Source organism: Lepisma saccharinum, chromosome 4 (genome assembly GCF_977018435.1).
Source record: "Lepisma saccharinum chromosome 4, izLepSacc3.1, whole genome shotgun sequence".
Classification (NCBI taxonomy): domain Eukaryota; kingdom Metazoa; phylum Arthropoda; class Insecta; order Zygentoma; family Lepismatidae; genus Lepisma; species Lepisma saccharinum.
This window is the reverse complement of record NC_139232.1, coordinates 84,471,269-84,487,686: the sequence shown is the minus strand read 5'-3', so window position 1 is coordinate 84,487,686 and position 16,418 is coordinate 84,471,269. Positions and strand designations below refer to the sequence as shown.

General features: G+C 40.2%; 1 protein-coding gene across 1 annotated transcript in view; it reads left to right on the top strand.

Moving 5' to 3' along the window:
* LOC145986632 (protein sax-3-like) overlaps nucleotides 1-16,418 on the top strand; it is a 440,100-nt gene that overhangs the window by 243,934 nt on the left and 179,748 nt on the right. The window contains exon 2 of the mRNA XM_083120875.1: nucleotides 1,969-2,277. Within this exon, the coding sequence (XP_082977001.1) occupies nucleotides 1,969-2,277 (309 nt within the window). The remainder of the gene's footprint in view (nucleotides 1-1,968; nucleotides 2,278-16,418) is intronic.

Genomic DNA, 16,418 nt, shown 5'->3' with positions numbered 1-16,418 from the left:
GTACACTTCACAGTTCGGAACGGGAGTTCGGAAAAGAGACAGCGAACGAGAGAGAGAGACCAGGAGGGGATGGGGGGATTGTTGAGTGCGAGAACATGAGGTTTGAAGTGGATGGGGGTTGGGGGAGGGGATGAGTGAATTGCAGGAGGTATTTGGAGCGGAGCAAGCGGAATGTTTCCAAGCGAAATTGTAGTCCCATAGCGGAAGACCTGTCTGCAGACGCGATGGATGGCGTTCCGAAAGACTTGGGGGTTAGGATACAACAGGCAGAGCGAATCTGCCGCCAGCAAGAACTCTCCCCGGACTCTAACCCTTGGCATATTCCAGATGAACCGACGTCTCCGCGGACTTGTCCCCATCGCTAATTTGGCAGGAAAACTTTGTGAAGGACAGGTGAAGGGGAGGAGGGAGCCGAGTTGAAGGAAACCTTCGGTCGATGTCTATCAGTTTCTGATTTTGGCCCTCTTTGTCGCTGAGGCTTGCGTCAATGCGCTTGGGAGTCGATGGCTTCTGCTGGAGTCGGTTATGCCGCCGCCTTCAACCTTATGTCTCTGGAGAATTGGTGTTTCTTTCTTCGGTTCAATTACTACACAAAGCGGCTGGGCTCTGTGGGATCTTTGGGCTTGAAAGAACCTCGCCGACTGAAGCACAAGTTTCTGGGATAGTCTTCACGGGCAACAACCACCTCGAACTCCTAGGAGAGTCTAATGAAATTACCTCACAATTGAGACTAAGCCTATTGTTGCTATGCTTTATTCTGATCGGTTGAATCCATAAGATACAAACGTCAAACACCCTTGTGTAGATATTATTCAGTAGTGTAATTAACTCAAATTGAAATCTTTCACATTGAACGCAATTCTTCCATCTCATGAAGTCTTTGGTTTGTATTTTGTGCCTGATTCTTGATGCCAATCTGCTTCAATGAAACTGTTTAATACCTCATGTCAAGGCTTTCCACCACACATTCAATTCAGTTATTCTCATAGCAACATTATTTTACTATGAAGGGTGATCTGGTGGGATAATATTTGTTGTAATAACAAAGATCAGCAATTAATTTTGACTTCAAATACACTAAGGATAATATCGAATAAACAGACAAAAGAATAAAGGATAATGTATGTCTCTGTATGTGTTATATGCTTTCTCTCTCTCTCTCTCAAGCTATACATCAGCACCAATAACAATATGTGTATAATAAAAGTAAAACAAGAATGAGAAACTAATTAAATGCAATTGATTTATATTAATAGAAAGCAAAAACTAAATAAAAACCAACTACAGTAAAACCTCGTTAATCCGGACTAATGGGGGGTGATAAGCTGTCAGAATTAACTGAAATAACCTAAAAGAACAGTAGAAAGTGCATTAAAACTCCGTTTATAGCAACAAAACACGTTTATTATGGTGTATTTAAAGGGCATAGGCGTAAATACACTATACAGTACAGTACAAAGTCTGCGGGAAGCAGAATTTCATCAGTGGTTGACTGCCTTTCTTTGGGAAGTTCTCTTGTTGACTTCTAGCCACATTTAAGACCTTGCATTCTGCTTTATTTTTTTCCTATTGCCTGTCCGGATTAAGCGAAAGCCGGCATATCGGAGTCCGGATTAACAAGCTTTTTACTGTATTTCGTAATTTATTGAAATTTTTAACCAGTTGGAAAAGGAATTAGTTTGCTAATTTATAAATATCTGGCATACATATAAAATTACAAATGTATTTCTTTCTATATATATTTCATAATATACTAAATTTTAAATATTTAGTAATTAACTTCTATGTGTAAAAAAAGTAATAAATATGTATTTTAGAATAATGTACATGTATACATATACACGTGTGTGTGGAAATTAAAATCGTCTTCCTCCACCAGTCTTCAACGATTTCGCACTATTTATTTGAAGCTCGAGTTTTCGTACAATCTTTACTGTGTATCTAACAGCTTTTCTCCTGTATTTCTAGGTCAGTTCAGGCCACCACGCATTACGGAACACCCGACTGATGAAACTGTCGAAAAGCACAACCCGGTCACTCTCAACTGCAAGGCGGAAGGTGACCCCAGACCAAAGATAGACTGGTATAAGGACGGGGAGCTGCTGAAGACCGCCCCCTCGGACCCAAAGTCCCACAGGGTGCTCCTGAACACGGGGTCCCTGTTCTTCCTGAGGGTCACGAACGGCAAGAAGGAACAGGACGGAGGAGTGTATTGGTGTGTCGCCAGGAACGAGGTGGGACAAGCCAAGAGCAGAAATGCGACCCTCACCGTCGCTGGTAAGTACCAGATTAATTCCAATGACTTGTGTGTTTTATTCCTGCGGTGCCTCTTTCAGTATGGTGGTTAGTTAAAAAATTGCGTTTCTTGGTAGAAAAGAGAGAGCATGTAACTTATCACAGTTTATCTACATAATTAATTTCAATTAGCGTAATATAGCTCCCCCTGTGCCTTCTCCGTGAAAAATCATAATTGAGAGAGAATTCTCATGGCCGGAACAAGTGTTATCGGGTTACCAGCCATGTTGGCTTCCAACGTTTCACAAATCGTTCCCTGATGATGAGCGCAACGTATGCGCTCGAAACGTTGGAAGCCAACATCGACTTTACCTGGCTGGTAACCCGAGAACCTTTGTTCGAATCAAGTCGCCAGGAAAGTTACAATTCCTATTCTCTCATGGCCGCTGCGCAATCTTTGAGTAGAAATTGAAACATTGGCTTGTTAAGTTTGCCTTCCACATAGATGCCATTGCATTTTGAATTTTTAACTTTTTTCTCCAATGGAATACCCTGCATTCTATTCACGAAGTAGAGGCCAAAGCTTATCGTCGTCATATTGGATTTTTCGCATCGCTCTCTTAGAAGCCAGTTTTCTCAACATTAGCGAAATTACGTATTATTGCTTAGCTACCTATTATAAGGATATCAAAGAACTTTATTTTTATATGTAATGTGTTATGATTGTTGGAAAATATCCTATAATTTACGTTCAAGCGAGCGTAGTGTTGAAATGGTCACCACCTGACTGGTACCTCTAGCTGAGACATTTTCTATTTTAACCTTCCAAAACATAGTGTAGAGTTAAAGATTGGTGGGTAGTTGGGTTAGACTTCCCTGAATAACATACTAAACCTTCCCCAAAATCCCATATTTTCTGTTGGCAATTTCTTTAGCACTTCACTATCTTTCTCGATAAAAAATATTTTTTCTAAGAACAATTCGACTGATGATCATCGGAAAATGAAGTACAAGACGGTATTATAGGTTTGAAGGTCCGTCTGCTACCCTACCCAATTTTCTATTGCATTTCAGCAAGTATGGTTAATATTTAACGACAATCTCACAGTATTGAGAATATTGTTAAATTAAGGACATTACCATTAGGGTTGGTAATTTGATATGTGCAACATCCATCTAAATTTCAAAATATCCTGGATGGAGGGAAAGGAATTTTCCAGTTGATGAATTTTTATATTATTGTTAATACAATTAACTGATGGACTGTTAATTAACTCTCTAAAGTTACTACTTTTATCCATTTTCCGATTATTATTTTACAAATTACACAAATACTTAAGATTGTACTGTGGACTTAGAAAATCGAAACTGGAACTGCTTTTTAACGTGGAGACTTATCACCAAAAGTGCCTCCAACCAGAATCAAACCCGAGTACCTTTGACTACAAGGAGATAGCACGTGAATCTCAATTCTTGGTTACGGCCATATAACCATTGAGTTAAATTTATGAGTCTGTACTTAATCACAGCAAGTTCTATGACTATCCTTCTGTGTTTTGTTTTTTTAAGTTACAGTATTGCGTTAATTACAGATTTGACTAATAATATAATTTACAGTAAAAAGTGACAAAACGCTGATTTATCTAAATACTTATGAAATTTTCTCTATGAAATATTCTGGGTTGGTTCATGTTTTCCTTTTTTAAACTCTACATAACCCTCTCGTTCTTATCTCTGCTTCACTGCAATACAGATGAAGATAAAGGATGGCTATATACCGACGTACCGTGAACCTTCCATAGGTTACATTATACTGAGCTCAAATCAGGGTTGTTAAAGGTACAGGAACTTTAAATAAATTCAATTCCGGTCCAGGAGAGAAAATCAGTAAGCGTAAATGGGTTCTGGACCGTAAAGAACCGTTTTATCTGTAAAGTATTTCAATTCGGTCCAGGAACCTTTTTTCCGGATCAATTTAAATACGGTCCAGGAACCTTTTTCAATTAAACAATACTCAACTTGGACCGAATCCGGTCCTTCAGCGGAACCCAATAGAACCCATTAGAATTTATGGGTTTCTGGACCTTTACCAACCCTGGCTCAAATTATTGAAATTCAGATATAAAAGTTTATGTACAGCATTGTTTAAATTTGTGAGGGTCAACCCCATCTAATCATAGTTTACCTTCATGGTTGTGAATATCCAAAATCAGCAGAATAGTGACGTGAAATATGACAAATAAAATACGACTCACAAAGTTCAATTTGTACAATATACGACGTTAAACCTTATTTCATTTGCCCGCATGCAAAGAACCAAAGCAATTCACATGAATTTCTGCAGAGAGATACAATTTGTGTTGCCTGTAACCTGGGGGAATTTCCTGCAATTTCCACAATCGAGAGAAAATCGCACCTTCCTCCTCCTCCGAGTGAGCTTTTTGCGGCGAGATGTATAAGATTTCTGCTCGCGGATGAATTGCGATTAAATTACATTGTTTACGGGAACAAGATCTCCTCGGAAGGTGACATTCAAGAGACGGCAACAAGCAAAGCGGTGGAAGTTGTTGGCTGGGGAAGGACAAATGTGAAACCGCTTCGTAATTATCTCAATTGCGAGATTCCTCAACGCCTGCAGCACGTGAAGAACCTATCTGTTCTCTTGTGCTGGAATTTGGAGACGTCGCTTGTCTCCTTACAACACCATGGAGGAGGAAACGTAATGGAATTATGCTAAAGGTATTGCCTCTGTTAGCAAAAGAACCTCGTGAACGTGCTGAATACGTTTGTAATGAATAGAGGCCATGTGTTTTTATGTGAAAATGAGTACACGTGTGTATGATAATGTTATTTCCAGGACTCCGATTTTTATGACATGACCAGTTCTTCAACGCTTAAGTCAATTTTAACACGTATGTAAATACATATTTTACCATAGTTTGCCTTCAGGTCATATTTTGGCAAACACATGGTAAAGAAAGCATATTTTTGATCATATTCAGAGCTTTTTCAACACTTCATCAGATATTGTTCTTAACATATTGCATGTACGGTAGTGTTAAGGAATTGTTTTTTTTCTCCATTTTCTCAAAAATATTTCTCCAATAAAGAGAGAGTATAAATGAAAATCTGTATGATTCAATTTACATCTTTACGGATCAAAAATATGTTGTAAAGGACATTTTGCTACAAAGAAACGATTTTCCAGAATGCTTAATAAAAGTTATAATTTGTAATTTTAACAACACTATTTTCAAATTTAGTTATATTTTGGTAGTTTTTAAAACATTCATTCTTCTAAGGTTTCTAGGTTATAGACATTCATATCTTCACTGAAATTTCAACATGGAAGTCAAAGTCCCGCAGTAAATCTAAATATTTTCAGGCACATATTAGGCAAATGTTGATTGGAATCATATTCTCTCATTGCTCGATCAATGTCACGAGATTGTATGTAATATTTATATTTTTGTTATTTAGCGCAGTTTTTGTGTCACTTTGGCTAATCACAATGATGAGAATGATTAGATGACATTGGCGAAGAGAGACAGAGGACACACATACACAGGCCGTGATTCGAACCCAGGAACTTCGGTGATGATATCAAAAGTCGACCACTTCATGTGTTTCACCGAACTAGCGAATATCCCAAAATATGTTTATGTAAATGCATGGGAAAATACTAATTGGTTACTTCTGTAATTTAGTATTTCATTATGTCCATGATATAATCAAATCGCAAATTCTTTCTTCCTGACATCGTCAAACTTTGGATCCAATAAATGCTTGGATGTACTTGAGCTGTTTGGGGATGTCTTCCGAATATCACATGTACATATATCTAATCAGGCTGTCCCAATGGATTCCGTACAGTATGAATGATTGTAGCGCTCCCGTCACTCGGTGGTCTGCCATATGCTGGAAGACCTTGACGGCAACCACGTGAGTACTTTCCGCCAATAAGAGAGGCACTGGTGACACCACGTGCTTCGTTCTCTGCTAGTCAGATCTTGCCGTTCCCTTTGCGAGGGAAATTTGAACGCATGGTTGCCACATTTCCGACAAAGGAGAAGAGGAAAGCAACCGACACACACGGAGCAAGTGTTTAGATGGCAAGAGAAAACGAATTTGCCCTCCAAGGCTTGAGAAAGCTCATTGATATAATTTTGTGAGCTTTTCGATTGCCTACCAAGTTTGCTCCAAACATACGTTTGACAACAATACCATTTCTTGGCGGGAACTGTACCATGAATAATCCTTCCGACCTATAGATTTAGTATTTTGTGTAATTTTGACATTTTTGTTTGTTACCATTGTAATTCAGGATTCTTGTTGGGAAACCTGATGGTAAGAGACCAGTAGGGAGGCCAAGACGAAGATGGAGGGACAACGTCGAGATGGACCTAAGGGAAATCGGTAGGGATGGAAAAGGGTATATAGATGTTGCTCAAGATAGGGACAGATGGAAGGCCTGTGTTGCTGCAGCCATGAACCTTCGGGTTTAAGAAGGCTAGAGAGTTAGTTAGTTAGTTAGTTACCATTGTAATTCATGAATTACCATAATAACTCATACTGCTGAGACCGAACCAACCTAACCGCAATAAAAATTTGTTCTTTCAAGTTTCTCATGGGTTAGTAACCTCTCACTTAGTTCTAATTGGGTTCTCTCTACCATGAAATACTTTCCCTCGACTTCTGCTGCTCATGTCTTTCGGTTGAGCAAGTTTAATAACTTGAATACCTTATTGTTCGGCTGGGAACTCATTTCTTATTTTGTGTACTTTTTTTTATCTGGCTTCCCTATTTTTTCAATTTCCCCAGTTGAGTTTTAAATTCGGTGAGATTATTTTATTTCTGCCGGAAAATGAAAGAAGCCGTTTTCAGCTGTTATCTTGTTACTTTTTTTTCCACTTTTCTTTTCCTACCTTTTGCCCTTATTACTTCCTTCCCCTCCTTATCACCTTTCCATTATATTTTCCTCGAATTCTCATGAAGAAAAGAAATGGAGACAGATTATACGCTTGACTGGGGTAGCGATCAAGGTTAAACAGACTCCAGAAAGACATTTAAGAAGATTAAAGTTTTATAAGGAGAAGGAAGCTGGATGAATTGTTATGGGGAGAACAAGGGGACATTGTTGGTGGTAGCAAAGGCGAAGAGTTGTAGCAAATCGCTGCAGATGTTGTATTTGCAATTCTTGTTATTTAGCGTCGCCTTTCGGTCACTTTGGCCAATAGCGACAATGATGATAATACCATTAAGCCTTGTTTCCATGATATGAAAAACTCAATATGCTGACCAAGGCAGAAATTTATTTTATTATAAAACATAAACTGAACGTAACGTTTCAACCTTCTAGCAAGGTCTTCTTCAGACTCTGTTCCAAGTACAAATGTAACAAGGTACACAACAGGACGATATATATACACAACAATACTCCCCTCCTGACTATTAGAAAGTAGTTCTGGAACAATCTACCAGGTGGCTTTCCCTTGTCAACTGTATTTCACCTGAAAGAGAATGTGGTTGGACTCTTTATCTCACGCTCTACTTCCTTCATTCTTCTTCCTCCCACTTTCTCTCTTGTCCTTTCCACTCTTTCTAACACCTCCTTCCATTCTTTGTTTAACTTTGTTTAACTTCAGTCCCCCATTCCAGTTCATTGTGTCTTCTTCACCTTTCTTCTCTATTTCTTTGGACTCCTTCCATTTTCTCACTAGCATTCTCTTCTCCCTTCCTATCTGCTTAGCCTCATCCCACTCTATGCCATGTCCTGTTTCTCTCTAAACACATGATGAGTGGTGATTAGATGAAGTTGATGAAGAGACACAAGAGCTGAAATTTTGGCCACCTCCATGACATATCCATTTGGGGCTTCCATTCTCCAATCTCCATACTGAAGTCACCCTGCATCCTCACCAACACCATCTACCCACACACAGAAAAGTAAATGCATCAGCCGAAACAAAAAAAAAAAAAATGCATGAAGTCTGTAGCTGAGATCATATGTTTTACATAAATCGAGTTGTTCTGCATTAAAGTACAGCTCGATTGATTGATTTGCTTTATTTTACTTCGCATTTCTGTCACTTTTGGCTAATCGCTAAGATAAGGATGAGTGATGATATGATGAAATTGATGAAGGGACACCCGCAAAGAACACCCCTGCCCAGGCCAGTTTTCGAACCCTGGACCCCTGGTGTCGTAGCGCGCAAGTACAACTCGACGTAGAAACTTTAATCATATGATGCTCATTGGAGTTACCTTTACAAATGTGTGCCAAGGTGCATAAAAATATTACACAAAAGTAAACAAGTATATTGCTTACTTAATTTTGGATTTGGTAAGTATTTCGGGAAGGTCCGGACCTTCTGGATCCCCCCTCTAAATACGCCCTTTCCTAGGAATAACGTACAGGGTGACTCAAAAGTGCCTGACCAACCCTTATAAAATGAAAGGGAGTGTAGATTGCAGCAATTGGTCTTGGTAGTAGTATGTTAGGCCTAGGGGGAAACTTTTTCGTGCATGTCATGACAACGTCCGCCATCTTGGATGCAACTTCATTTCTTTAAATGGGAAGGGGGGCATGTTGGGTATGGTTTTGGGCTAGAATTTCACCAGGAATTCAGTGGTGAAGTCAGATTTATGAAAACTTTCTCACAACAATATCGTTTTTTTAAGGTAAGGTAAAGTAAATTTCCCCGTACACTTTGCACCATGCCATGAGGTATATATAGGGGGATGTTGGAGATAGGGCCCAGCATATTCTATCGATCTCGTCCATGTTGGAGGTGATGTGATCAGCACCACGCTCCGGCCGCCTTTATCCTCCCCTCCCAGGTACTTATTTAGTTGGGTGAGCCCCAGAGCCGCTCTAGATCACCCACCCCAGGTCTCCCGCGTGGCAGTCAGACACCCTACCAAGTAGACCACCGTGGCTCCACGGCTCCATGGTGTGTGTATTAGTTACAAAATATTATGTTAAACTGAATTACTACTACTACAACTGGGCTTCCCCGATGGCGCAGTGGTCACCTTGTAATAAAGGGTCACGGGTTCGATACCCGGTGGAGGCACATGACAGTGGTTCGGATTACACTTTAAAAGTAGGTCCAGTCCCGATTAGCCTTTCTGTGCATGAAGTGGACTTGAAACAACAAATCAATCAATCAACCAATTAATAACTACAACAACTAAGAATTTATAACAATAGAACAACAAAAACTGTTGCTTATTAAATTCCAAGCCTCATACTCAACACTAAGGCGCTGTTTCTTTTCAATGTAAGGATGCCAGATGGTACCTCCTTCACCACTCTATCCATACTAGCAAATGGGTGTGTATGAATGACATAAGTTAGATCTAACAGGTGGGGCGGCGGCAAGAAGAACGACGTGCAGAGTTACGGATGATGTGGCCCTTGACCCAACTCATTTAACTCTCTCCTCCGCGCTATATTATCCTCTCCAGCCCTTTTCTTCCACGTCACTTTTTCATCCTTATGTTTTTTTTCCCCTCCCTTCGGTTCCTTTTGTTTTCATTCTTTCTCGCAGACGTTTCCAGGGTAACGCTCCAGGGATCAAAGCTAATGCTTCGTTCTTGGGTCTAACGACGCCACAAATACCGTGGAATCCACCTCCTTCTACAGACTGCTACGCTCGTTTTTTTTTGGGCGCGCCGATCGCCCACAGCATTTGTCTCATTGTCTTTTCTCTCCCGTTTCCATGTAGTTTCTCCGTTGGAAAAAGTTAAGTGCCCCCTTTTCGCGAAACCTTTCGCCATGCAAGCATGTTTGGCATTTCTGCTGTGAAATCTTCCCATGTGAGGTCGTGGGTAGAAAAGGAATGCGTGGAAGAAGGGGGTAGATATGTTTGCAACCGTTTCCCTTTTCACTTACTCCTGTCCGCTTACACATCTCTTCTGCATTATGCTCCATTTCTGTTGTCTGGTCTGAATTTTAGCCACTGATAAAGAGGTTCTCTCGTGTTATCGACCAGGTGAGTTCTGGAGAGGATGGGTTTATCAGAGATAACGTCTCTCTAATCTTCACGTACTCATGTTACCGACCAGGTGAGTTCTAGGAAAGAGAGCTTACGACAGCGAACTTCTCTATTATCTTCACGGACTTTAGTGAAGAGATTCTCTCACGTCATCGACCACGTGAGATCTGGAGAAGATAAGTAGCTCATGAGAGCTAACATCTCTCTCATCTTCACGGACTGGAATGAAGAGTTTCTCTCACGTTATCGACCAGGTGAGTTCTGGAGAAGGTAAATAGTTTATGAGAGCTGAACACTCTCTCTCTCTCTCTCTCTCTCTCTCTCTCTCTCTCTCTCTCTCTCTCTCTCTCACACACACACACACACACACACACACCTACCTACCTACCTACCTACCTACCTACCTACCTTCAAGGAATGCAACTAAAAGATTTTCTCGTGTTATCGATCAAGTGAGTTCTGGAGAAGATGGCCTTATCAGAGCTAACGTCTCTCTCATCTTCACGGACTCACGTTACCGACCAGGTAGGGTCTCTCTCATCTTCACGGACTGAAATGAATAATTTATCTCACGTCATCGACCAGGCGAGATCTGGAGAAAATAAGTAGCTTATGAGAACTAACGTCTCTGTTATCTTCACGGACTCACGTTACCGACCAGGTAGGTTCTAGAAAAGATAATGAGTTTATGACAGCTAACGTCTCTCTCATCTTCACGGACTGAAATGAATAATTTATCTCACGTCATCGACCATGCGAGATCTGGAGAAAATAAGTAGCTTATGAGAGCTAACATCTCTGTCATCTTCACGGACTCATGTTACCGACCAGGTGAGTTCTAGAAAAGCTAATGAGTAGGGTTCGGATAATTATGCATTTTACATATTGCATATGCAAATGCATATTGAAGAATTTTTAACTAAAATGCATATTTCATATGCAGGTGCATATTTGTATGAAAATAAGTTGATATTGTGCATATTTCTCTTGCCTGAAAGATTCCATTCGTCGATTAGAAAACAAAGGGTTACAACTTCAAACAAGCATCAAAATTATAGAAGACGTTAAAGAGGTCCTGGCCTAGGTTGAAGATCCTGTGTATGTACAGAAATTGGATGCAGTATTGAAAACTAACAGTGGGTATGCAACAATGGTGAAAGTTTGCAAAATTCTGCATACAAATGGACAACGTGTGGATGATCTGGAACTTGATGTGTCTTGATTTTGTTGCCCTACAATACAGTCCACTTATATCTTGCGAAGTGGAACGTGTGTTTTCTGAATATAAGACTATTCTAGCTGAAAACAGGAGTTTCAAGTTCGAAAATTTGAGACATGTTGTTATCAAATGCAATCATGATCTTGATCTGTAATGTATTGTGTTTCATTTAACGCAGAACCATATTAATTTTTAAAAATATATCTATGTAGTGAATGAGCATTCAGAATAATGCATATTCATTGCCTGGCATGTAATCTTTCATAGTTTGTATCATACAGCATTTATAAATTAAACGGGTTTTTAAAGTGCATATTTAAGTGCATATTTTACACTTTTTAGTGCATATTTGCATGCATATGTTGCATCTTTTTAGTGCATAACTACCCAAGCCCTAGTAATGAGCTTACGAGAACTAACGTCTCTATCATCTTCACGGTTTCAAGTAAAGAGATTCTCTCACGTCATCGACCACGTGATATCTGGAGAAAATAAGTAGCTTATCAGAGCTAAGGTCTCTCTTATCTTGACGGACTGGCATGTTAACGACCGGCTGAACTATGGAGAAGATAAGTTTTTGAGAGCTAATGTCACTAGAGTTCATAGCTCATGTTTGCAAATGTTTGTTTTATTGGCGGTGCTCTGACACTCCCATTAAACACATGGCACGGAATATAAGAGGTCGACTTTGTGGGTGAGCATGACTGGACTCAACATATTGCTACCGATAGTACCAGGTTCGATTCTTGGTATTGGTGAGAGTATCCCTTCGTGAATTTAATCTAATCATCATCCATGCTCATCGTGATAACTAGCCTCAAGAGACATAATAGCGGCGTGAAATAAGAAAACAGAAAACTGCAACACAACACGAATTATGAGGGGAAAATATCAATAACTGACGTGATTCAAAAACAAAAACAAACTATATGCATTGAAGATTCCAAAATCTATATTGATGCTTTTATGCTTATACATTGTCTGATATACAAGATGCTATGCTGATTGTAGTTGTTTGTTAGCTCTAAATCATTTAAGTTTCCATTAAGGCGATAATAACAGCCGTATTTCATGACAGTGAGGGATGCAACAACATGAAATGCTATGGCCTCATGAGCATTATCCAAAGAGAACATGAAACTCTAGATTTAGGACCCCACTTCGGAATGCCCTACTCTTGAAATTCGTCCCAGAAAGACAACTCAATTGATCTTCCCCAAGCAGAACGTGGTCCGTAATGGTTGGTAAACACAGACAAACCAGCTACCTGTCACCCATGACAAGTTGGGAGGAGACAAGGAACAAAGCAACGGTTGTTAATACCTTTCCTGCCCTTCCGCGGGAGGACACACAGTTTCCCCAAAAGAAAACACTGTCTGAGCAGGTCTTTTGTGGAAATAGGAACCCTTTGTTGATCGAAACGAAGAGAACAAATACAGGGAATGACGGCCACAAAAAAAATCTTGCTAATTGGTTAAGCATCTAGTTCATGGCTGGGACAACCAATTGAAGGAATATGCATCCCCAATCCCAACCCCACACTCAAACAATACCGTGAGGTTAATTTTTTTCCCCAGGAATCCAAACGTGAAGCTGTGGCTTATTTAAACATATCTTTCGGCCACCCGCGAGAGAAGAGACAATCTATTTGTGTCCTTCCACCATTCTTGGGCAATGCCGTGTTTCTTTATTTGCCCGCAAACAGTCACCGGTGCCATCAAACAAGCCTAAGATTACAAACGCTTTCAGAGAAATTCCTATGCTCGTTATGGCTTTCTAGTGATTATTGTGCTTCAATGTGCAAGAATGTACATAGCTGAAGAACATGTGGAGTAGAAGGTACCTGACTGGTCGTTCCACCGGCTGTTCAAGAGGCTCGAGAGCTATGCACATGTCGTCTATGCACGCATGCTTAATCCGTGGTAATTAGTCTTTTGTCGGAACAAATACGAGCGTGTCAAAATTTCTGAAACAAAGCCGCCTGCAAAGGAACGTTTGATCGGAATTCTTGGCACTCTATTGTCTACTTTGATCTTTTCACGTGTTCAAGGTCTTCGATCTCTGTTCGTAGTGTTGGGCACTGGAAATTTGCTTCGATCTATTTTTCTCGCCACTCACTACTTCAAAATAAAAGGATGCAAACAAACAAAATGAACAAACATTTTCCATTACTCGCCTCGAGTTCTTTACAAAGCGGATTCAATGATCACCAATCCTCTTATGACTGCCCCGTTTTAAATTTCTAAGGTGTGTTCAGAAAGGTCTGCGACTGGTTTAAATGGTGAACCCTAATGGATTGATTTTTGTTAGTTAGTGTCGCTTATCTGCCAATTTTGGTTAATCGCGATTATGAGGATGAGAGAGATGATAAAACTGATGAAGGAACACTCGCAGCATCCATGCCCAGGCTAGGATTTGAACCCGGGACCTCTTGCGTCGTGGCGCGGTTTACTAAGCACTCCGCCACGGTGTAGGCAGAACCCCAATAGAGACATGATTTTTAGAAATTACAACTTTTCCGTATTAAGTGATAAAATATTAAGTTAGAGCATGTAAATAGTTATTTTTAGGACACTGTTAAGCAAATGTTTAAGTGATGATCGCATCATTTCTTCCTGTAACCAGCATCCAAGCCAATATTAAAGTTTTGAAGGTCTTCCATGTGACAAGTTCTTAAATCACACATTACCTGATTTAATAAATGCTCTTGTGGGCTTCCGTGACGGCACACAAAGGAGGTCATCTCCAGTTATTTTCAACATCCCCCTCCATATCCGAATATCAAACGGCTCCTTCTCAAGATCTTCTCAGTTGTACATTAGTTTCTAACGTGGTACTGTACGAGAAAGACATTAATTCGGTTCCCTGAAAAGCCATGAATGTTCTTTTGCGTTTTTCTTACATCGAAGATCGTAATCTTTTCATAGTGAGTAACATAGAAAAGCGACGTAAAATAGTTGAGATAAATATTAACGTACCACATCTCTGCATCTGCATACAGTACAAACCAGTAATGTATGATCAAGTACATCCAACTCCTAAGGATTGCACAGTCACCTAATGTTTGGAATCGACGATAGGACTCTGCTTACAAGGCTATATTTGACAAACAACATTGCAAAGTTTGTTTCTAGTTTCCTAGTGTACCTAAAGTCAGAATCCATTTCAATAGAAACGTTAGCATTTATTTATTTTTCGCGAATACTGAAGTAACCTCTTTCCCGGAAGATGGATAGCTACTGGTCACCAAATTGGAAACAGCCGTCATCCTATTTAACCTCTTTTGGTCCTGTTGGTATGGAGATTCGTCGAATCCAAGTTTTACGAACGTAAGGCTAATAATCTAATGGAGTAATCCTATCAGGACAACAGGAGACCTTATCATTCTACATTGCACACCCACTCTGAACAATGAGTTTTAATGGCTTAGTTAAGACAGTACAAAGCCTTTTCTTCCACTCAGCCATATATACATAAAATAATACATTATTATATTAAATACAAACTATATATATATATATACACACACACACACTGTGTCTCCATAATCTGTAGATCAAGACCGCGCATAACGGTAGAGAAGGGAAGAAAGCGAGTGAGAGGAGTGAAGCAGTGCGCGCTCCTGCAAACGGCTGGTAGCTGCAGACACGTTTTCCCCTCCGTGCACTAACTTCCCCTCTCACGCGTTCATTGGTCGAGCCCTCTCGAGTCACTACTACTTGCGCAGTGACTTGTTTTTGTTCGCTTGTTCCAGAGATTCAGGGACAGGTTGTAGGTATCTTAGACATTAGATTCACATTGGACTGCAGTAGAAGAATTTATATTCATTTATGGAAGTATGCGTATGGGCGTATGTGTTGAATTACACAGTATTTGTTTTTTCAATTCCGGCTTTCCTTAACTGAAACAGAGGATGACTTTGGGGACACCATGTATGTGACATGTATAGAGTTCAAGAACACTTGAAAGGGCCTCCCCGATGGCGTAGTGGCAACATTGTCGCCTTGTAATCAAGGGGTCCCTTGTTCGATACCCGGTGGAGGCACGTAGTGGTTCGGATCCACGTTAAACTGTATGTACAGTCTGTGCATAAACACCAAATCAAGAACATCAACAAAGTGACAGTTCTAATCATACCTCATTGTTTAATATGTTAATCTGTTTGTCGCCAATTCAGAAAAAACTGTCCTCAACAGCTAACAACGTTGTGGTGACTAACGCTCCATCAGATTACGTGCATCGCGGTGCAGTGCCGTGGCTTGAATAGAGATGCTGGTACGCGATGAAATGATCTCCCGGTTGGCTCTCCAGTCACGAGACGTCGCGTGGGGTGATCGATAGACAGTTGACAACTAACGAGCGAGCGACAACAATCCCCGGCTGATTTAACTTTGTCCAGCCGAACCACCCCCTCGGGCTCTTCGGCTTTTAAATCCGCGGAGTCTGTTTATCGGCCATCGTAAAACTGCCGATAGCTTCCAAACGCGTCAAGTAACAGCCGTACCTCTGACACGAAGCAAACCTAAATGCAAAAAAAGATAGGCTGTGCTTGATGTAGCGAGGGCTTTCGATAATGTAGTATCACAAGAGTAAACACTTGTTTCTCATTTCCATTCTGTGTAGTGCATGTTCCACGATATTCCCATGCTAATCGATTCCATCCTTACCCTTACCTGTTATCCTCACTCCTGTCGCATACTCTCTTACTCTACGTGTCTGATATCTGACCCTCTTCTTCATTACATTCTTATTTGTGTAGACTATTCATTAGTTCTTATCTCTTCACTGCCATTTCTCATCCTCTTCCCAATGGAATATCTTAGTCTATATTTATGATTGTTGATCTTCTTTTTCTTTACATTCTTATTTGTGTAGACTATTCATTAGTTCTTATCTCTTCACTGTCATTTCTCATCCTCTTCCCAATGGAGTATCTTAGTCTATATTTATGTTTGTTGATCTTC